Here is a 23,434-nt window from a genome sequence, read left to right on the forward strand (position 1 = left end):
CTCACGAAAAGTCTGAAGAAACGTTCATTCTCTAAGATTACATAAGGTGTATGGGGAAGGAGGCAGGGCATTAAACAGAACAGAAACTGGTACCCCATCTCTTACAAGCTTCATCCTACCAGATAAGAAAAATAACCTTTCAGCAAAACTGTTGATGCTACCAGTAAACTCAGAAATTATGAAATTCAAATTTCAAATACTATTTCACAGTTTATTCTTGTGGAGAAGACGGTAACACTTTGCGATTTCTGGTGTAAGAAAAATGGTTGGTTTTCCTTAACCAGAAACTCTGGGCTGAAGCAAGAACAATGCAAGTTTATGAAACTGCTCTTCAGAAGGACTTTACATCCCTTCCTACAGTAAGATTTTAAAAAAATATTTCTTACCTGACTAGCAAGAGAGAGTATAAACGCCCAATCTTCCTGCCACTGTTCCTCTCGCAGTGAGAAATGTAAACCGAAGCTTTGGGAGTACCATGACTCCCACTCTTTCCAACGGGTATAAAACCTAGAACAGTGGGCAGAAAGAAAAGAGGTAAAGCAAGTAAGATAGCAGTTTGATTTTTGAGAATAAGTGAGTCATACAATAACTGATAGTAATATTCTAGAGTTTAAGCATCAACATTTATGAAAGAATAGAATGTGTTTCCTATTTCCATCTTGCAAAAAAAATTTTAAAAGAAACTTGTGAAACTTTAAATCTAAACTCTTTCATGCTGGCAATTTCCATTGGGCAGAAACAGATTGCATCAGCAAAACAGAACTCCAAGTCCCAAGGAAGCAGACCATCTGTTGCTTACCTGTAAATAGTTCTCGTAGCAGCCATCAACTAATTCAGAGTTTGCATAGGATTGGTCCTGTTTATCATGAAAAGGAAGCAACTACGCTAATGTTTTAGTACCATCTACATGACTGTTGTATATAAACAAGTTTCCTTAGCACACAGTTAACCAAGCTGTGTATTTTCTCACATGCATAAGATAGTACAACAAAGAGTCCTTTCAACTGGTGAATGTATAATGTTGTAAAACCACCAACTGACAGAAAGGCAACAAGTAATCCTTTTCTCATAATTCTTTCCACCACCACACAGGAACTACTGGGATTGCTCAACAGTAAACTTTGACAAAGACTACCCATAAAGTGAAATAGCTACCTTGTATTGTTTTATGAATTAAAGGAAACGATACAAGAGTCAGTCTGCAAATTACCTGATACAAGGCTGATAATCCCTGTTTAAGAAGCCCCTTGAGATTTGACTGAATGGGATCAAATGCCCACAGGAGACACTTATCGTAACAGATGAAAGGCTTCGAATGGCCAAGTTGATACATCTTGCATAGTTTATTTTGAAGCCTTATTGACTTTTTTTTTTAAAATGTAGTTCCACAGGGAACAAACAAGGCATTGAATTTCATGTAAATTTAATGTTCTGTTTAAGGAGCAATTCATTACTCTTCTCTCATCTGAAGAATGCAGATTTTTCTTCTTTCAGGTGAATTGATTTAGGAAACAAGTAAAATAGGTACGTCTCAAATTTAAATGGATTATAGTCACCTCAGGTAGAAATCCAGAACCTTTTATAGAACTACATTACCAAGAAAAAAAAAATGTTAGTAGTTACCCATTTTTTAAATTAAAAATGTTTGAAAGAGCCAGATTTATCATCACCAAAAGACAATTATATGTTAACATCTGTACGATGCACCATATTCAAAAATATTCAGATATTGCAAAGCAGTATAATTATATATTGTAAGTTATGTTAACCATAAGCATTAGGTTGGAATGATTTGTAGCTGTCACTAGCAAAACTAGAGATGCTTTTCTGTTCAAGAAGCCAGTTTAGGAGGGCATGCAGAAAACATTGCCAGAAGTTGTCTGGATCTTTCAGTGCTGCCAGCAAAAAAAAAAAAAAAATTCTGCGATCCTGCCCCCCAGAGACTAGACTTCAATGCAAAGAGGACAGAGGGTGGGTCATGGAATATATGTCTGCATCACATCTTGAGGAACCATGGTTACAGTAAGTAACTGTTTCTTCTTCGAGTAGATGCAGCCATGTAGTCCACTTACATGACTCACAAGCAATACCCACCCCAGAAGACGGGCTCGGAGTCTACCTAAACAAGAAAAGGAGTACTTGTGGCACCTTAGAGACCAACAAATTTATTAGAGCATAAGCTTTCGTGAGCTACAGCTCACTTCATCGGATGCATTTGGTGGAAAAATGCTTTTTCCACCAAATGCATCCGATGAAGTGAGCTGTAGCTCACGAAAGCTTATGCTCTAATAAATTTGTTAGTCTCTAAGGTGCCACAAGTACTCCTTTTCTTTTTGCGAATACAGACTAAGACGGCTGCTACTCTGATACCTAAACAAGGATTGCAGGACCACTGTACCAAAACTCCATCCACCCCAGAAGACGTGGAATGAGTTTATAAATGTACATATGGATGACCACATAGCAACCGTGCAAATGTCCAATATTGAAACATCACTGAGGAACACTCTTGACATTGCTTGTGCTCTCACAGAATGAGCTCACATTCTACAAAAGCTGAGGAGACACAGCTGAAGATATTTCATATGAAGCTTTGATACAGGATATTATCCATTTACAGACTGTCTTGTAAGACCACTTGACTTTTCATATAAGCTGCATATGACAAAGAGACAAGGCAAAACACAAAACAGCCTAGTCCTGTCCAGATAGAAGGCTAGAGGTCTTCATACATTGGACATCAGGTGATGATGCTCCTCCTCCAAAGATTAATGTGACTTAGGAAAGAAGGCAGGTAAATATACTGTCTGGTACAAATGAAACTTGAGAAACCACGTTAGATAAAAAATTTGGGGTGTGCTCAAAGTAACTTTGTCCTTGGAGAATTGTGTATAAGGCACAATTATACCTTTTTGTGTATAAGGCACATCAGAACCTGCAACTCTCTCACTCTTCTTGTGGACGTTATCACTACTAGGAATGCAGTTTTCTGACCCAAAAGCTGAAAGGGACAAGATGCCTGGGGCTCAAATGGAGGTCCCATTAAAACCGCTAGGACTGTGTTAAGGTCCCACAGAGGAACAGACACTTGGACTGGAGGATGGAGATGATACCCTTTTAAGAATCTTGCTACAAGGATATTGGAGAAGACAGGGTTTAAACATTGTCTATTGCAGGGGGAAAGATCCCCAACAACGATCCCCACATGGTGCTTGCTGTGCTTAGGCAAAGCTAGCATCAAGGATCGGTGTTCGATTTGCAAATTATTCACGACACAGACTCAGTGGCAAGGGATCTTTCTCTGAAGGAGCATCTGCTTGAATAGCCCACGTGGCCTGCTGCAGCACCAAGGCCTACATTGGATCGGAGGTTGCCTTCAGGTTCCAAGAGTGCCACCACTTCACATTGTGGCCACTCCAGGTCCTGCGGGGACTTGTCTGCCTCCTCCAGGAGGAGTGTGGAGCAGCACGGTGAGAATGCTGGCACACAGGATGGAGCAGGTCCCATCAACTGCTCCCCAATACAGTGCAGGGGGGGCAGGGAAGGGACCCCATACCACTGACTCCAGTTCTGGCCTCGGAGTGACTGTTGAGTCCGGTACCAACAAGGGCAATGCCAACACCAGCTATTTCTGTGCCGGCAGCACATCAGGCAGCAACTGACCTCCTCTGCCTTTCTGTCCCGACCCCTCCCTTAATCCAGGACTCTGCCAGGGCTGTGTCATTTATGACCTTGCTGGCTGGGTGGGCCGCTGACCCTCTGGGTCTGTTGGCAGCTAACCCCGATGTTTCTCTTCTTTAGTAAGTGGAAGTGGGGCCAGTGTCAGGCTCAGCACAAATTACCTCCTTGGCACCAGGAACTTCTTTGGTACTCCTGCTTTCAGTGCCACCATTACCGTGATGGCACTAGCCACCCTCCACTTCAGCACCTTTAGTTACCTCAGTATCGCTGCTGATTTCAGGGTAGACACCACTTCTGCAGAATTTAACTGATGCTGGCCTCTAAACAAGCCACACAAGTTTAACTTGATATTCTCTTTAGCCAGTCATTTGTTTAGTTCTCCTCTCAATTCCTCCTAGTTTGTCAGTATATTTCTGGTAATGAAGTATCTCCAAGTAGTATTCATACCAGACCTGCACAAATGTATTGAGGGACTTTAAACCTCCTTATTTAATAGGTTGCCTATGTATACGCAGCCCATATTTTTTTTTTGTTGTGTCATAATACTGGCACCTTTTTGTCTAGTCTGCTGTCCATCACCACCCTCAAAACTTGGATATTACTACTTTTCAGTTTTTGGATTATATTTCCCAGGTTTCATTAGATTCGCAGTTTCCGCCCCACCACAGTGAATTATTTTCTGTCCATATGTCTAAATCTCTAGTTTTCTCTGTTTGATATCCTCACAAGTATTAACTCTTTCAACTTGATGCATATTCACGTGCAATATACTGTTTACTCCCTCTTCTTGGTCATTAATGAAAATATCAACAACTGGACTCATACTCTGCTAGCCATATCTTATTAACTCCATGTTATGATGTTTACTATATTTGGCTTAGCATTCTTTAGCTAGTTTCACTCTACTTGAAGGTATCCAAGACAATTTGAATTAATTCTAAATAAGTTTTGTGCAACTGCCATATGCTTTTATTCAAATCCAATTATTACATTTACTGTTTCCCCTTCAGCAACTTCTTTTGGAGTACCTGCACTCCTGAATACCGACTAAAAATGTAGTATCCTAAGTAAAATAGCAACTGAGAACACTGCAAGATGGTTTTGAAATTTTCTCCTTCTGTGCCCCTCAATGTGAGAGATGTATTTTTAAAATCCAATTATACATGCCTACTCAATCTTTACATAAATATGTTTTTTTAATTAATTAAACAAGCAAAGGTTAGCAAAGACCCTGAAGCTAGTATTTAAAAAAAACAGTCTATTCTTGGAAATGAAGCAGTGTCAGTTGGGGAAAGATGATGCTTGGGTGTCTTAAATATGACGATGCAAGATTAGATTAAAATTTAAACATAAAAGACAACGATAAGTACACACACCACCCAATATTCACTACAGGGGAGTTTATATGCTAGTAGTCAAATCTCCTCTATACAGTAACTGGCTATATGAAGTAGATGCAGTAAAGCAAGTTTTCCACACAAATACAAGGTTTCTGAAATCAGAACTTTAAAGAGAGAGACAGAAGTTTAGTTTCAAAATTCTAAATATCTCAAGAACAAAGCTCATTTAATAAGCTTGCAATAATAATATTCAGTAAATCTTTATTTTTTTCTACAAGCCATTGTTAATTTACAAACATGTATCTAAGCAATAACTCTATACAAGCACTGACACAACAATATTTATAATACCATACAGGCAACACTTATTTCCTTCCCGGAAAATACAAGCTTCGATAAATTATGGAGGGATTATTTGAAGTCTCTAACATTAAAGATCACAAAAACAACATTAGAAAGTTATGAAACTATTTGCAAAAGTTACTGATGAATTATACTCAAGCCCAGTTTCACCAATGCTTCTAGAAGCCATGACCATATTTTTCAAATTTTCCAATATATTCACATTAGCTTCTACATACTACTAAAAATGAATGAAAGCAATGATAATGACCTGGATCAAAAACCTTTCAGCATCTGGATTTTCCCCAGTACGAAGCAGAAATGTAAAATGAATCACCAAACAAATTACAGTTTACAGACCAGATCTGGCCATATTATTAAAGGCCGGATTGCACCACCTATTAAAAGTTGTCCAAAATTTCTCATTCTAAGCCTCTATTTTCAGTTACTTATAACTTCATGAAACTAACCACCGGGGTGGAATTTCTCCATGTCTTCCTCTTGCTGAATTAGTTTGGAAAATGTTGGCAAAAAGCAATTCAGCCATTTCCAAAAATGAGGCTGGAGAAAAATATCTTGTTTTGCCATGTTAAGAAATTCTGGCAACTTTTTCTCCGAGCAAATCTAGTGCTCTCCTGCTTCGGAGCAAGGATTTGAAATTTTGCAGGGGTGGTCTCTGTGTCAGGGATGTTACTCCTAGGGGAATTCTGCACCACTGCGCATGCACAGAATTCATGTTTCCCACAGATTTTTTTACATTCCGCAGAAAACACATTCTGCCAGAGAGGCTCTGCAGTTATGCCTTTTGCACACCTGGGGCACCAGAACAGAGGCAGATGGCTCATTGGCTGTAGCAGTCAGCAACCGATAGGGAAAGTGAAAAGAGGTTGCATATCTCAAGGGCAAGGAGGCATAGGATGGGGAGAAGGGAGAGGGGAAGACAGACCAGGCCAAACAGGGTTTTTGGGGGTCTCACAAACCAAGGTTCAGAAGGGCTAGTGGGGAGACAGACCAGAGCAAGGGCTGAATGGGAGTGGGAGTGCACACAGGAGCAGGGGAGGGGATGCAGGGACACACTGGGCTGAGGGAAGATGTGCCTGACTGACCCCAGCCTCTCCCAGCCAGAATCTGCATGGGGAGGCTCCCAAACTCCCTTACAATCCCTCCCACCCTCCCCCACAGAAAAACCTTTTCCATACTTCTCCCACCCACACCCAGCCAGCAACCCCTCCAGGTTCACTCCCAGAAATTACTTCCCTCTCCCTCAGCAACTCAGTTACCCCTGACTCCAAGCCATTGAACTGCTTGTGAGGGGTGCGGGAAATATGTTTCTATATTATAGTTTAAATGAATTATTACTCAAAGTTCTGTATTAACATGCCCAGTAAGGAATTTATTTGTCAAAAAAAATTCCAGAATCTTTTTTGCTGTTTGTTTTGTTATAGACATACTTGTTGACAGATATTTTGAAATAAATTACCAAAATAATTGAAAGTGGTGTGATAATATTGTTATTTTGCAAATAAAATATGCAGAATTTTGCAGATTTTGAAAATGTTGTGCATAAGAATTTATTTTTTTGGTGCAGGATTCCCCCAAGGAGTAGATATACCTTGTGCTGCTCCCATAAAAATCCAGCCAAATTTGGCTAAATTACAAGCCATTGGGACGGGCGGGGGACAGACAACAAAACAGTTCATCCATGCTCACTAGATATTAGCTCCAGTTTCACAGCTACTCTGAAGACTACCCACACTGGGAATGCTTCACACAGAGGCTTAGCAGGCCTTCCCCTGAAATTGCAGCTCTTGGCTCCTGCAGGCAGCGCCCAGGCTGGGGCCAGGTACCAGAATGGAAAGGGGGGAAGCTCTCTCCCCTTTTATCTCAATTATACCCCTGCCAGCACCCAAGCAGTGTGTAGAAGGAAGCTGCCTGATTCAAAAATAGAAGGGACAAGAGTTGACCCCAGGGGAGTAACCTGGGACAAGGAAGGGGTGGCGGACAATGACCGAACAAAACTGGGAGTCTAAGGGGGAAAAGAGAAACTGGAACTGGCTGGGCAAGAAGATGGAGTGGGAGCAGAGGTGGGAAATGGGGAGGGATGGAAAGAGGCTGGATGAGGAGACTGGACGGCTAAAAAGGAAGGTGTAGGGACGACAACAGGGTGGAAAAGAGACAGAATGTGGCAAGGGATGGAAAGAGACTGAACAAAGAGGCCAGTGACAAATTGGACAAGGAGCTAGGGGGAAAGACAGGCCGACAGACTCAGAATGGCTGGGCAAGGAGGCTTGGCACAAGACTGGAGGGACGGGGGGGACAACAGGTTGTTAGGGGACAGGGCAGAAGGGTCAAGCCTGTGGGGAAACAGGCAGAAGAGTTTGTGCCCACTAGAGAATATTCACTTCTCCAGAGCCTGGAATGGAACCCTTGATTCCCGAGTCTCACCACTTCTGTGCGGTCAGTACATATCTGTAAAATCCACTGGCAAAGTATCCCATTCCCCCTCTACTGCTGGTCCACAGAGGATGAAAACCTACTACTGCCATCAGTTTCTCCATTAGCTCAAATGGCAGAAGTCAGTATGTTGGATCTAAAGGTCTCAACCCTGATGATGAACCAGGTGGGTGTCAACAGAATACCATACAATGGAATTTGTCTTTTCAGTTTATAACCCTGTTAATCTTTTTAATGTAGGGCGTTTTTAAAAAAATTTCCTAGGTTATTAAAAAAGAAGAGTCAAGAACTTAAAAAGTTAGGAAGTGCCAGAATTAATTAGGTTGTCGACACAACCTTAATTTGGCCCCCTTGTGAGAAAAAAAAAATTTATATTATGATATAGTCTTTAGTTACATGACCACATTTTTTTCCCCCCACAGGACCCCTGCCCTATTCAGCATGCAGGATGGATTTGCTCTAGGGATGAATTAGGGTTGTACAGCAAAGGAAACTTGTCTATAGGACTCCTGCTTTCTTTGTTACAGAATCTGGAAGGCATGTAAGCAAATAAGGCAGAGGACTGCAAGAAGAGAAAGTACTTTCTCATCGTTAACACAGGTGTATGCTGCCCTGGAAAACTAGATTCTATCCCTGCTTCTGCCACATGAAGTTCTTATGTGATGCTAGGGACGTCATTGAAACCAAAAATTTTCATAGGTGGGTCAATAACTATGTTCTTCATTTTCTGAGTGCCCAATTTGAGATACCTGGGATCTGATATGCATAAGTGCTGAACGTTCACAGCTACAACTAAAGTCAATGGGAGCTGGACTTCGAGCATATGCAATGCTATTACAATACTAAGTACTCTGAAAAATCAAGTCTTGAGTGTTTCAAATTGGGCAGTGAGAACGATGGATACTTTTCACTTTAATCTCTCTGTGCCTTAGTTCCCCATTTGTAAAATAGGATTAACACCAACCTCCTGGTCTCACAGTGGTGCTATGAAAATAAGTTCATTAACATTTGTTAAACACTCAGATTTTATAGTGATAAGCTCCATGAAAAAAGCCCATGAGGACAGTAATAATTCTGTTTTCAGAGCAGGGTTTGAATACTGTAAAGTAAGGCAAGCATGAGGGGAGATATGGAACAATGAAGAGAAAACAAGATATTGAGGAGCTCCTCGTTCAGCGAGCATGGTCCATTCCATGCACTGAAAGAGATGGGGAAACTATGGGAAAAGTGACTGTGATAATGCATCTGGCACAAGAGGGACAAGTTAAGGTTGCACAAGCAACTAATTCTGACATTTCCTAACTTTTGCGTTCTTGACTTTGCAACCTGATGTTATTTTAACATATATTTTCCACACACTAAAAACTAAGTTACTTAAAACTTTAGTTACTATATAAAGAACTAGTACATACGGGTCAACAACAAACTCACTATACTTCACACTGCAAATGCATAACTTGAAAGCTGCAGTAATCAACATACTACAGCTCATGGTAAGGACATTGTATGGAATTTAAAGCACTGAAAACAAGAATTTTATTTGGTAATATAATTGACTTACATAATATATAAATTTTGTTTTGGTTTATTTGTTTTTTAAAGATAAACTAAACACACACAACTTAAACTGTGCTGTAATTCATCTCCTTTGTTCCATATAATTAAATATAAATCCATGAGCTCATCACTATATTACAACCAATGCTACTGGAAAAATATTCCTGAACTTAACATGAGAAATGTACCAGCTTACCAATGTGAACAGTCATGTAAACTTTCATGAAGAGCTTTCCGTAGCACCGAATCCTTGTCATAAATGCCCCAGGTAGCTTGTAGTACTGAATCAAGCAGGCAGTCCCCTGCAGTCCGATTCCAAAGTGCATAGAGTCTACTATCCAAACGCGTACCCAATTCCAAAGACCAGTTTATAATCGGCGATTCCTCTTCTAGTTCTACAAGAAAAATCCTACGTAAACGTTATTTGCAATTAGACTCTTTTCAACATGAAATTCTGTATTACAGGTAAACTGGTTTCAGAAGATACTATACAATCAACAAATTTACCATATATCTATTCACCTTAACATTACAAAAATAGATGCACTAAAACAGGGTAGAGCTGAGCTCCCTAGACTAAAAACTGTAGATAAAAAAAACAGACAAACTTAAAAACCATAATTTGTTTCAAGAGAGCCACTCAAGTGGAAGATTATTCACCAATTTTATTTAAATACAGGAGAGAGTATTGAAGAGCTCATGACTTCGAGCCTTCAGAAGTTTAGACGATAAATTCATAGTTTCACAAATTTTACCAGCACCACAGCTTCGCTTTTTCTTTCTGTCCCTTCAGTAGTACTCCTAGTGTTAAAGTCAAATCTCTAATCTTTGTATTAAAAAGGTAGAAATTTGCCTGCAAATGCCAACCTATCCAGCATAAAATTTTGCTTTAAATATAGAATTCATGTATTATTTCAAACTAAGTAAAGTATTGCGTTAATAGCAGTTAACAAGACTTCAGGGTTTATTTGTAATAACTAGAGCCCTGCATGGATACAAAAAATGTGTATCTGCAGATCTGCACAGCAATGACCAGTGGCACCAGAACTGGGGGTCGGTGGGGGGCACAGCCCTTGCTCATCCACTGCCCCTTCCCCTCTTCTTCCTCTCCAAGGCCCCTCTTCCCCCCCAGACAGGCCAGCGTGGAGCCCAACTGGGAAGCCCGGGCAACCGACAGACCCTCCACCTCCCTGCGGTGCGGGGGAAAGCTGAGAGCAGGCCCTGGTTGTGTCCCCGCCTGGCTGAGTGTATGCGACTCCATGCCAGCTCCCCACGCAGCTCTCTGAAAACCAGCTTCAGTGGGTGGGGGGAAAATGTTTGCCTTGGAGCCACAGCCCGGCCATGAGCAGAGCCAGACTGGCAGCTGTGGGGAGCCGTGGCAGACCCTCCACCTGGCCTAGACAGAGGGCCTGGGGGGCAGACACTCAGGCCAGGGGCTTCTTGGGCTCCCCCACCCAGGGCAGGTGGAGGATCCACCACGGCTCCCCACAGCTGCCCGCCTGGCTCTCATCATGGCTGGCCTGTGGGTCCGAGGAACCCTCTGCCCCCTAGCAGAGATGAGTCAGGGAGAGCCATGCTGGCAGCTATGCGGAGCTGAAGTCTCTCCACTTGCCCTGGTGAGTCTGTGCTACAGCTCCAGATCCCTGCGCAGATACAAAATTCATATCCACATCCAAAACGCTATCTGCAAAAATGGTACGTACTAACTATCTCTCTCTCTAGGTTTCAGAGTAGCAGCCGTGTTAGTCTGAATGTTAGTCTGAATCGGATGAAGTGAGCTGTAGCTCAAGAAAGCTTATGCTCAAATAAATTTGTTAGTCTCTAAGGTGCCACAAGTACTCCTTTTCTCTCTCTCCACACACGCACGCGCACACACACACACTTACCTTTCTGAACATCCCTATCAAGTACTTCATCAAATAACTTCTCTTGGACCGTTTGTGGTAAGTCTTCAATATCTGGAAAAGGAACAATGAATAAAATGGCTTAACACCAACACATTTAAAAATGGAGGAGTACTGATATATGGAATGTGTGCAGTTATTGACTCGCTGATTCTTACTGTTTACCCCCCTTAACCACTAATTCCTTAATAAGGCTTTGCTATTTTCCGTTCAGCCATGTGCGGCCCAAAGCTCCAGATCCCAGACTAAACTAAGAATCCTTTATGCTGGCTGGTCATGGTGTTCAAAGCACAAAGGCACCCAACAAAAGATTTCTGGACAACTGTAGGATCACCAATGATCTGCTCCAGTGGAATCAGTGAAGTAGGGAACCAGGTGAGAAAGCAAGAAATAAGTAGAGAAGAGAGTTTTTCCATCTCAGTTTTAGGACAACCTTGATCTAGTGCAAGTGGTAAATGGAAAGTAATTCTGGTCTAATACCATGGACACCAAGTCCAACATGCTGTTAGTTGCCTGCATGTTCTTTGGGAAGGGCCCATAGCCTTTAGGAAGGTCTACTGCTACAACAAAAACGACTGTATTCTGTGATAAGGCAAATTTTTATGGGACAAATTTTCTCAACAGTATATGCCATGATGTGATAAAACATTGATGTACAAAGTTTGGAGCACACAAAATGTACTTCAACTGAGATAAATAAGGGCAAATTACATAGTTATTACACACTCCTCAAAACTGAAGTTTTATAATAAAAGGAGTTTCAGAAACTATTTTCACTTTTAATATATGAAACATGTTCTTCAGTTCCAGTGGGCTCTGCACACTCATTTCATATTGTGAAAACATTCGTTGTACTCTCCCCGAACCCGCCCAATAAAAACAAACATTAAAGAAAAGTTATTTTTAAAAATCTCTAGCAACACAACACTATCAGATTACCTGCTTCACATTACATTACCCACTGAATCACAACAAATGCAGTAGTCAAAAATGCTACTTTTTGCAGTGGGGAGCAATTCTCTTGTGAATAGGAGTACAGTGGACCCCTACTGGGTGGTTATGAACTACAGCCACTGTTTACCTATTGTTGAAAAAATAGCTTAAAATACTGAATACAAAATGGAACAGAAAAAGTCACTATGCAGTTTTCCACACAAGGATTCTGAAGAGGGAACACTAGACAGATAAGCATATTACAGTAAAAGGTGTGTTATCCGGCATTTTACCAACCAGAAAGCTCTAGAAACCACCATTTCTGATATCCCCAATACAAATCTTCAATAGGGTTGCCAGGTGTCCAGTTTTCAACCAGAAAACCCAGTCAAAAAGGAACCCTGGAAGCTCCAGTCAGCACCATTAACCGGGCAATTAAGAGTCCGAATGGTGCAGGGCCAACAGGCTCCCTACTTGGCTATGTGTGGCTCCCCAGGAACAGCAGCGACATGTTGGCATTTGGGGGGAGCCACCCAAAGTGAGCAGTGCCTGGATGTGGCACCCTGAAACCCCTCCCATGCCCCAAGCCCCCCTCCCATACCCAAACTTCCTCCCAGAGCCCACACCTCGCACTCCTTCCCAGGCCCCAACCCCCAGCCCCCTCCCGCATCAAAACTCCCTCCCTCCATTGGCAAGTATCTCTCTTATTTAACCGGAATTTTTGACTAATCCAGCACCCGCCAGTCACCAAACACGCCAGATAACAAAGCTTTTACTGTATCAAGAGCATTTTTAGGTGAGACGACAGGCAGACCTGGAAGCATGTCCTCTGTACTTTCATAATCCAGGGTCATGGTATAAAAAAATCAATCAGTTTCAAGCCACGTTTATAAAAGGATTAAATATTTCTAGAGACGTAATAGCCAACAACCTCCTACTGCAAGCAAGTCCAGGACCAGTTTCTGCAATATAATTAAGTTTCCTTTTTTCCCTGTCCATCCAGTCTATAATACAATATCATGGAACACAAGATTTTACTTACATTTGGGGGGGAAAGCTCAAATGGAACATTTTTATGATGGCTATAAATAATGATGTACATAAAATGCTGTCACAGACTTTCTTGCTTATGTATACTGTACTATATATAAGTTACAAAAACTTCACTTCATTCAACTAGAATGAAAATTCTATGATCAAATATTCAGTCAAGGGAACTCAATCAGAAGATTGAGACACGCTCATCTCTAAATATACTTTTACAAATATTCAAGTGTCAAACAGCTTACATTCTTCTTGATCATGCTATCTCAGAATAAACTGAGGATAACTGTAACGTGAACATTTCCATGTAAGGAAAAAAACCACAGGATACATCTGAATAGTAGTTTTAGTCCCAAAGCCAATCATTGTGTGTCAAATCTTTTGTTTTATAAAAGGAACACTAAAATTACAGAACTACAGAAAGATGCAAAATCTAGTCATCTGAGCATCAAAATAAGAACCAGGCACACTTGATTTCCAACCTCAACTTTAATACAGACTCATTCTGTGAAGACATCCTTTTTGCTTCAATTTTCTCATCTCTAAACTGAGGACAATTATAGTTTATTTCACAGGAGAAATGCAAGGACTGAAATACGTGAAGAGCTTTGCAGATTTAAAAATCACCAGGAAAAGCCTAAGAACTATTTTGTAGCAAGTGCTAGCAAAAGTTGTATCAGAAAAATTGCAAAAGAGGGGTGGGGATGGTGACAAAATGTGTTGGTAGTTTCATACACAATTAAAGTAATAAAGGCATCATTGACAAAGTGCGGAGCATTTCATAATTACCTGCAGGTAATGTAAATGTTACAAGGTCAGTTAAAAAATAGCAAGCAAAATCTCCCTTTCGTTGATGAAGAGACGCAGCAATTTCACGCCTGATTTGTTCTGTAAGCTCTGGACACACCATTGCTGGAATGCACTTTGCCGCATGTTGTGATACCTGTAATATAATGGACTTATTTCACTTGATAGCTATTTATATTTAACCAAAAACAGTAAGAAGCATTAGGCATTAGATAACATTTCATAGAAAATGTTTTGAGAAAAAGAGGGATAAGTAGGTGTTTAAAGTTGTTTATAAAGAAGGAATCTGGAATGAACACAACTGAGGGAAAAAGTGATCCCATCAAGTCAGATGCAAGGTGGTCACATATGAGTGTAAGTAGTCTCCTTAAAGACATTACAAATAAGTCAACAGCCATCATAAATGAATGAATGCAAATACCGCTTACTCATTATGAAGCTAACAGGCACTAAACTGATCACCACATATCTTAGCACTGAATCCAGCAAGAACCGAAACTGAACTGATGGCTGATGCGGTGGGGTAGAATTAGATAAGAGAAGCAAACAAAATGATGGTTCATAAAATGCTGATCCAAACTAGAACCACTGAGGCCACTTGGTGACAGAAGGAAAAAGCCTGATGTTATGAATGGGCACAGATTACAATTTAGCATCCTCACGTACATTTCTTCTTTGCTTCCATATGTTACATGGGATTCTATACCGCATATTGAATGGGCTTGTATGAGGAAACTTCCCATTTCTTACCTCCCACTTGCCAGAAGTCTAATAAGTGGGGAAAATGACTATACATGGACCACACAAATTCTGAAGGATTCTGGCCATCGATGGCAGGAAAAAAGTCATTTGGTGATAAAGGTCATATTACCATCAGGTATATATCTGGACTACCCAATGGAGATATTTTAAAGTGATATTTGGAAGACATGCATTTTAAAGTGGTCATTATTCTGACAAACCTAGGGAACAGTATTACTACTATTTGCTAGGGTTCAGTACACATTTTCACAACTATTGCAGGTAAAAACTGCTGCTGACAAAAATCAAAACTACAGGATTTTTCAGAGAAGCTAACTTTGTTTTAAATCTATCCACAAACCAATTACATGTGTCCCTCACCACTTAAATGTGCAGTTGCATGTACTAACTGCACACAAATACACACAGTTCTTCAGACTACCTGAAAATTTCCCACTAGTCTTCTCTTCTGCTGCTTTGTTCCTCACCCCCAGGCTTTAGATACAATTGTACATGCAGCTCATCCCTCTTCTCCCACACACTAGCTTCCTTGGGAAAGCCAATCCCCCAACCCTGCAGTAAGAGTAATTTTTCTCATTAGATTGTCTTTAAAAGTTGTATAGACTCTTGATTCAGTTCTAAGCAGGAAGGGGAACGAACTGAGGCTCTGAGAGATTCTTCCCTGAAAGGAGGTAGTTTTGAAAGTACACAAGGGTGAATCTAAGCAGTGCCTTTAGGTGAACTTCACATATCATGTGACCCATCTGTGCTAGGTCTGTTCAGGCTTAATTTTTAGGTCCAACTTGGACTCAAGACCACCTAACCTTACTCCACCCAAAGAGGAGCAAGTTGTTCTCCAATCCACCCGCAACCCTTTTCCCCAAACCCGAGTAAGCCACAACACTGCTGCCCTCTGCCCGTCGAGTCATCTCCTCCTCCTGCCTGTGGAGTTGGCACAGCTGCATGCCTACTCCTGCCATGCGCTGCCCTCTGCTGCACTGTGTGCACTCTCGAGCAAGAGATGCTACAACTCCTCAGCACACTCAGATACAGCAATTTAATTTTCTCCCAGTATTTTGCTCTAGAGGCATTTCCTTTCCCCCAGACAAAAGCACGGGAGGCAGCAAAGCAGTTTACTTCCACTACAATAAGGTCAGGAAGTATGACCAAACTGCTTATATCTGACAAGAAACTTGTAAGGTATCTGGATACGACAGTCTTGCTGTTTTAAGAGAATTACTTCTGAAAAATCAAACAGAAAAAAGGCACAAAGAAGCTACTCATGCATTTGTCTGTCTCCATCACCTAGCAAAGAAAGTTGCACTGCAATGATTGGAAACTGTGATAAGGTTATGTAAAACCTTTAGTTGATCTAAACAAAGGCCAAAGTAACTCACCTCTGTAAGCAAAATTGCTAGCATATTCTGCCTTTGAAAACGTATAGCCAGATGTACAAGTGTGTATCCCACATCAAAAGCAGAAGGGCGATTTAGCAGGCGTACTTCATCTGCTGTAAGCTGGCGTGCAATATCTCCTCCTGAGGACTTGTATGCTTCAACAGCAGCTAAATCACCTTCTACAACTCCTGAAGACACACAAAGCACATTATCTTTATTATCTAAAATGAAGCTGTGATTTTGGATCAAACTACCTTACTTCACAGTTTTCCTATGCCCACTGGACTCTAGTCTTTGAAAAGAAAAGCAAAATTGCTCACACAGCTGTTTTTATTATAGTATTCTGCAATCTTGCACTTACCTTACCCACCAGACCAGTTCCATGCTCCAGCAAGCATATGCTAGGACACCAAGGCAGAGTAGGAGCCAGTGATCCAAGTAAGGCTTGGTAGTTGTGGACCATCAGATGACACACTTGGTTTAAATATAGTATATAGCCCTTATATCTGACTATGGATGATGAAAGTGCCCACTCAGCACAAAGTTGTATTTTGACAATTCTGCCTGCAGTTTATCTTAAAGCCTGTCAAAAAAAATCAGTGTACTCTGTATTTGTTTTGACAAACCCCTTCAAACATAACTTTTTTAATCTTGCCATTTAATCACAGAAAATACTCTTGCATGAAGAAAATTTAATGTGAAATTTAATGTGAAACAGCTAGGAAGTGCAGGGAGGGGACGCTGCTTTAGCCCTAGCAGGCAAGCCACACGGGGCTGAAGCCCTGAGTCCTGGCAGACATACCCTGTCTCTCAAACTTCTGAAGATTGTCATATGTGGCTCAGAGGGTCAGTAAGTTTGGCCACTCCTGGCGTATACCATACTCCATGTTTTCCAATAGCCCAAGTTTTACTCTTTAGGGAAGAGAATGATTTCTCCCTACCCCAAGCAAGTTTTTTTTTTTTTAATTATTGAAAAGGTACAGTTGACTAGAAGCTAAGCATATGTTTTCTACCTATTCAGTTTCAGAATAATTCTGTTGCGATGAAGCAACTGGGATTCACCTCCGATATGTTCTCGAATTTATACACTGGTATCACCACCCGTTTTGTGCTATTAATAGCATTTTGTGCTATTAAATGCCACACACTATAAGACAGGCATTTGCCTTTTAAGAATTTATATAATCAATACTTTTTTCCCTTTTTAAAAAACTAGCTTCTTCTGTATTTGAGCCTGGGAGTGAAAGCTCATATGACAGTCCTGCAGAACTACCATTAAGAGCAGTGGATATTTATGCCCTGTCCAGTGGCTTTGTGGGTCTCCAGTCTGTTCATTCTTGAAATGTTGCCCCACCCTACCAGCCTATGTAGTCCCTGCTGCTTCTGTTCTAGAGTCTTATTCATTTCTTTTCCAACTGCCAGGAACTTCCAAGATCCCTTCTTGGGGACAAGCAGCAACTGCCAAATCTTGCTCTCTCTATTACAGGTTAGATGGAAATCTCCATCCACCTCAATGATGAAAAGAATACAAAAACAACATTTTTGTTATTTTCTGCCAAACCTCTTTGCTTCAGTGGCTGCAAAGGGAAGCTAGCTGCTGCAGCACCTTAGAGCGGTAGTACCTAAACTTTTTAGTACTGATGCTTCTTCACAGATATTTTAAAACATGGTGGGGATCTCCACTACCAAATACTTGTTTTTAAATGACTCAGAACACTAGTATTCAAGAGGGACATTAAAGTTCGGACAGTTTTGTGATTTTATTCAACTACAATCAGTTTAATTATACAATTTGGGTTTTTAAAACTAAAAGTTAAAAATATGGACTTTTTGGCAAGTTTGGACACAGCTTAACATTTTAGTGAGAAGAATGAGTTGGTTTCAAACTGCACAGTTGTACATTTAGTTGTATCTGATAGGCCACAGTGTCATTTTCCAAGTTTAAACAATTTGTTTAGTTTTCACAGAAATCATCGCTGAAAACTCAGACTCAGAGATAGCTGGAAGCAAACAGAAGCAGCACTTCCATAGTTTCATCAGCGAGGGCATGTCTATACTACAAAACTATGTTGATCTAAGTTTAGTCGGCATACAGCCACTGCAGTAATTAAATTGTTTTTGTATGTCCTCAGTACACTCCTTGTGTCGGTGGCACTCATCCTCACCAGAAGCGCTTGTACCGACTCTCCTATCAGTGCAGGTCATTGTAGGACAGCTTCTGAAAGCCAGTAACAGTTAATGTAAGTAACCCAGTGTCTGCACTGATACTGTATGGACCTAATTACGGTCTCTCGTGGAGGTGCAGTTATTAAGTTGGTGTAGCAGAGTAGTTACGTCGGTGGGAGTGAAATTTTAGCATAGACGCTTACATAGTTAGGTCAACAAAAACTGCCTTGCATCAACTTAACTCTGTAGCGTAGACCAGGCCAAAGTTCCCTTCACAATCTAGAATTCCTGGTTTGCTAGATTTGAAAACCTGATCTTCAGCCTGATCGCTCAACAATTCTAAGAAATTTTCTTGAGCCAAGATACTTAATGTTGTAATGGTATCAACTGTTAAGCAGAGATTTCAAATTCAACTGGTATCAGATGTATCTACAGCTCCAGGAAAAAATTCCTCAAAATGGGAATACAATCCAGACAAAAATCAAATATTAACTAATTTAATAGCATGTGGATCATTGTTTTTTTTGTTTTTTTTTTAAAGTCTGATAACACTTGATAACTTCCTTTTCAACATGGAATCTCTGAAGACAAAGCTTATTCGTGAATTCCCTGATTTTGTCTTTCATATCAGTTTTATTTGTATAAGTATTGGGTTCAGAGCATTCAATTTGCCAAATATGTCTACCATGCAAGTTAACAAAGTCAAGAAGTCGACTTACACATCATCTACAAAATGTATGCTCACAACTGTTTACGCAAGTTACATATACGGAAATGCCAACAATTGCTCATACCCAGATTTATAAAGCTGGTCCACTGAAGGCATATGGAAGGCCTATTTATTGAAAAGAGTGGCTTTCAGAAATGTTAAGTTTATGTTGTAAGTGGCTCATTTTATCTAGAGAAAGTAGATTAGTCTTGCTCATGGAATAAATTTCACCACAAAGCAAGACTAGACTAAAAGACAGGACACAAATATGATTTTTACAGCAAAAAGGAAAAGTAGAAGTAATTATCTCTGTACCAGCATGTTAGCACCATAAACCAGGTGAATCTGTGAGAGTTGATCCTATTTAAAACACTCCTTCAAAGCACTATGAACAGAAATATCCTTCATACCTGCAAAACTGTGCACCTTTTAGAGCAGTCTTGACAACTTTACAGGGACTCCGCAAACATGAATAACAATCTTTCAAAATTGAACAGAATTAGCAATTAATGGAATGTGTCTAGACAAATTTACATGAGAAAACGTATTATAAAGTAGGATCAAGAAACCAGACATGATTCTAAGAAGGATATCTAAAAAAATATTGAGAATTGTTTTAAAGGGTCAAGAACTTTTTCTGTTGCCTTCAGCATTCGTCTGGAAGCTCTGCAAAATTGCTTTATCTAAACTGCTTCCCCCTCCTTAGTGTCTAAGGAGCTTAAATTATTTACAACCTTTTTTAAATACCAGCAATGTCAGCACAACACAGGGAATGATCCTTACTTAACTGCTACTGCAAAGCCAGTAGGGACAAGTCATGCAGCAGCTTTTAAAAAATGTCTTTGGAAGCGATTAATAAGATACAAATCACAGCAATTGCAGGCAGCCATTGCTAAGATTAAGGATATGGTCCAACTTTCATTTCAACAACTCTTTTTCTATGTGTTCATATTTTTTCTTTGGGCTGAAAATGTCTATGCTTAACATTTTTAAAAGGTGACCTGCACAGGAGTTTATTTTGTTTTAAATTAAGCTACTGCCTCCTCCTCCCCCCCATTCCCATATGATATATAAAGGTAACCTGACAGGGTTTTTTGTTTTGTTTTGTAATTTATAAGTATTGTATATGTCAAGTCTGGCCTTCCCTGGTTTCGATCTAAGACCTCTTTTGGGCCCTAGATCTTGTTTACATTAAACTATCAAAACATTTCCCACTAATGTCAGCAACACTCAGAGTACTAGTGTAGACACCCCACCAGCATTTTTTTCAACAATCAACATAATGTTGAAAATTGTGTCAGCAGCTAAGTAGCCAATATGTTCTAACCTCAACACCTGCTCTACACACTGGTTTTGTACCAATTTAACTATTTTGGTCTGGGCTGGGTTGGGTTTTTAACCAAAAGAATTAAAATGGGTACAACTTCTAGTGTCAAAAGATGTGTATACAAAGGTATCCAATATCAATAGATTTTTCTAAATGTATGGAAATAGCTACACTGATGTCAGTATCTTTATATCAGCAAAGCTGTGTCCACACTGGCAGCACACTGAACTGCTTTAATTATAATGGCATGGTAAAAACAAGACAATTTTGTGTATAAAGTTCTTACAGTGGGTTTGTGGGGTTTTTTTGGTATAGATTAATCTTTATTTTCTTTTAAATAGGAAAAAAGCTAAACTGAAAGAAAACACTTTAATATGTATACACACAAACTTGCATTCTAACTAAACTGGATTAAAAACACTTTGTTAATCATGTTCAAGACTGTGCATAGACAAGACCCTAGTTTAGGCAAGGATTTAAACTAAAAGTTTTTCAAGTTCAGGGTTTCTGTATTTATGCAGATGGAAATACCATGGTAAATAGGGCTGCGTTCTCATGTTTATACAGAGAAAATGCTTCAACTACTTAAGGAAGCTGTTGTGCCTCACCCTTTGAATAGATGACAATTAGCTTAATTATTCCTTGAATTGCCTGAAGGGCTCTAAGTATATTTACATGGCTGTTTTTAGCCCTGCAGCCCAAGCCCCATAAGCCCGAATCAACTGACCCAGGCATTGAGACTCAGTGCCCTTGGTTTTTCTTTGCAGTTTAGACATAGCCCCAGTCTACCTTCCTCTCTGTCTCGGCTATCTTTTGCTTTTCCAGCCATCGAATTTCTGCTAGGTTCTGTTTATGCTCAAGTTGCAGTTTATTTGCTGCCTTTCGCACTCTAATTTTTTCTGCAGCTTCTGTAGCATCAGATAAGGGCTGTGCTCCTGTCTTCTGATCACCGGCCATTTGTCCACTGAATGCATCCGATTAAGTGAGCTGTAGCTCACGAAAGCGTATGCTCAAATAAATGTGTTAGTCTCTAAGGTGCTACTAGTACTCCTCTTCTTTTTGGCCATTGACAGCTTTCTCAGTTCTTGATTTGTAGCTTTCTTTCTAAAGCTTATCCCCTTTTCTGAACACAAACCTTCCAGGGCTTTTTTGCCAAGGCTCTCATATGCTCTTCGCTCACCCATTGCAACTGCTTTTTAACCAAACTCTCAATACCAAAATTCAAATTCTCCACCCTCACCTCTGAACTCCTTGCCCTATTCTCTTTACCAACTCTGCACATCCCTTGGCTGCTCATCAGATTTCTCTCTCCTCTCCTTGTCCACCCCCCTATCACTGGTTCCCAGTCTCTTTGCCCAGCCAGCCCTAAACTCTCCCCACCCCAGGCTCCCTCTCAATCTACTCAACCCTCCCTCCACACACAAATAAACTACTCCCTCAGGTCTGGTTCTTGTTCCCTCTGCATTCAAATCAGGTAGCTTCCTCCTTCACACTGCTTGGGCATCAGCAGGAACAGGCGAAGGACAGAAAGGCTCCCTGCTCAGCATTGTTCCCAGCACACAATAGCCCAGAGCTGCAACTGAGGAAAAGTCCTGTTCAGTATCAGGTTGGAACATGTCAGAGCAATGGACTCTCTAGAGATTTTGGCTACAAAGACCTAGCAAGTCTCTATTAACCATGTGCAAACAGTAGTTTTTCCAAAAGGTTTCAGCCTAGCCAAATTTGAGTAGATTTTCACTGGAACAGCAAAAGGCACATTCTGACACAAAAGCTGCCCTCTGCCAAATTTCAAGGAGGGCATTGAAATTTTCCCAAAAAAAAGGTTATCAGAATTTAACATGGACAAAACAATTCTCCCCTAGCCTTGATCCTAGAAACAGCTGAAACACTTTGGTTGAAATTTTCCTTGCCTGCTTCCTGCTGATTTGTTTTTGGAAAATTTCAACCAATCAGCCAGAGTTAAAAGCAACCAAAAACAGGTAAAGTGTTGGGCAACCCTGTTAATAGGTAGTGCTATCAGCCTTACATATAAGTGACAAGATACTACATATTCACAGAGTTTAAGCTCAGAAGGGATCAGAAGAGCCTCCAGTCTGACCTCCTGGAGGCCTTTAAGTTACCCAGTGACCCTGTACAGAACCAATAGTTAATGTATAGCTAAAGCATGACTTCTAAAAAGGCACCAATTCCCTTGATAGCCTGTTCATCACAATTATACCATCTTTACAAGACTATCCTTACAAGTCTCTAACGGCTTACAGCAAGTCACAGAGAACATCTATTATACAGGATCCTACCAAATTCATAGTCCATTTTGGTTAATTTCATGGCCAGAGGGTTTTTTTAATTGGTCGTTTTCACTATTTCAGATGTTTACATCTGAAATTTCATGGTGTTGTAACCATGGGGGTTCCAACCCAAAATAGGACTGAGCAGGGTCTTAAAGCTGTTGTAGGGGTGTGGCAGGATTTCCACCTTCAGTTCTGCGGTGCTTCCTGCAATTGGAAGAGGAGGTGGGTCCAATCACTCCAGTGCTGCTCATAACTGCTAGTCACAGCCAGTGGTGGATTAACACATGGGCTCTGGCCAATTTGAAAAATGGGTGCCCCAAGCCCAGGCAGGAGCCAGAGGGAGAGGGGGTCACGGAGCGGAAGCTCTGAGTCCAAGTGCTCTGAGTCCAGGCAGGAGCCGGGCGGGGGGGAGGGAGGGTGTTGCGGAAACCTGGCCTGGAGCTTGGTGGTTTTATTATCTAAAGGGAGAGTTCTTTCCCATAGGCATAGAGAGTCTTCACCAGCTGCACCACTGCAGTGCTGTACATGTAGACAAATCCCCAATGTGTAAATCATCCTGCTACCCCAACTAGCCAATCGTTTTTCCCAACATTAAAAGAAAAAGGCAGGCTCTGCAATGCAGCAGGATCTCCTCCTTTCTCACATAATTTCTCTCAGCACCTCCAACAAGGTACCATGGTTGCTGCATTTTGCCCAAGCACTCTCTCAAAGATCTCATACTCCATGTTTGCAAAGCATGCC

General features: G+C 40.8%; 1 protein-coding gene across 4 annotated transcripts in view; it reads right to left on the minus strand.

The window, feature by feature from the left end:
• ZRANB1 (zinc finger RANBP2-type containing 1) overlaps positions 1–23,434 on the minus strand; it is a 72,908-nt gene that overhangs the window by 15,160 nt on the left and 34,314 nt on the right. For all 4 annotated transcript variants that reach the window (XM_038409455.2, XM_038409452.2, XM_043519417.1 and 1 more), the window contains 5 exons: positions 16,201–16,388; positions 14,045–14,198; positions 11,261–11,332; positions 9,571–9,769; positions 387–507 (listed from right to left, as the gene is read on the minus strand). In XM_038409455.2, the coding sequence (XP_038265383.1) occupies positions 387–507; positions 9,571–9,769; positions 11,261–11,332; positions 14,045–14,198; positions 16,201–16,388 (734 nt within the window). The remainder of the gene's footprint in view (positions 1–386; positions 508–9,570; positions 9,770–11,260; positions 11,333–14,044; positions 14,199–16,200; positions 16,389–23,434) is intronic.

This window comes from Dermochelys coriacea, chromosome 7 (assembly GCF_009764565.3).
Source record: "Dermochelys coriacea isolate rDerCor1 chromosome 7, rDerCor1.pri.v4, whole genome shotgun sequence".
Lineage (NCBI taxonomy): Eukaryota > Metazoa > Chordata > Testudines > Dermochelyidae > Dermochelys > Dermochelys coriacea.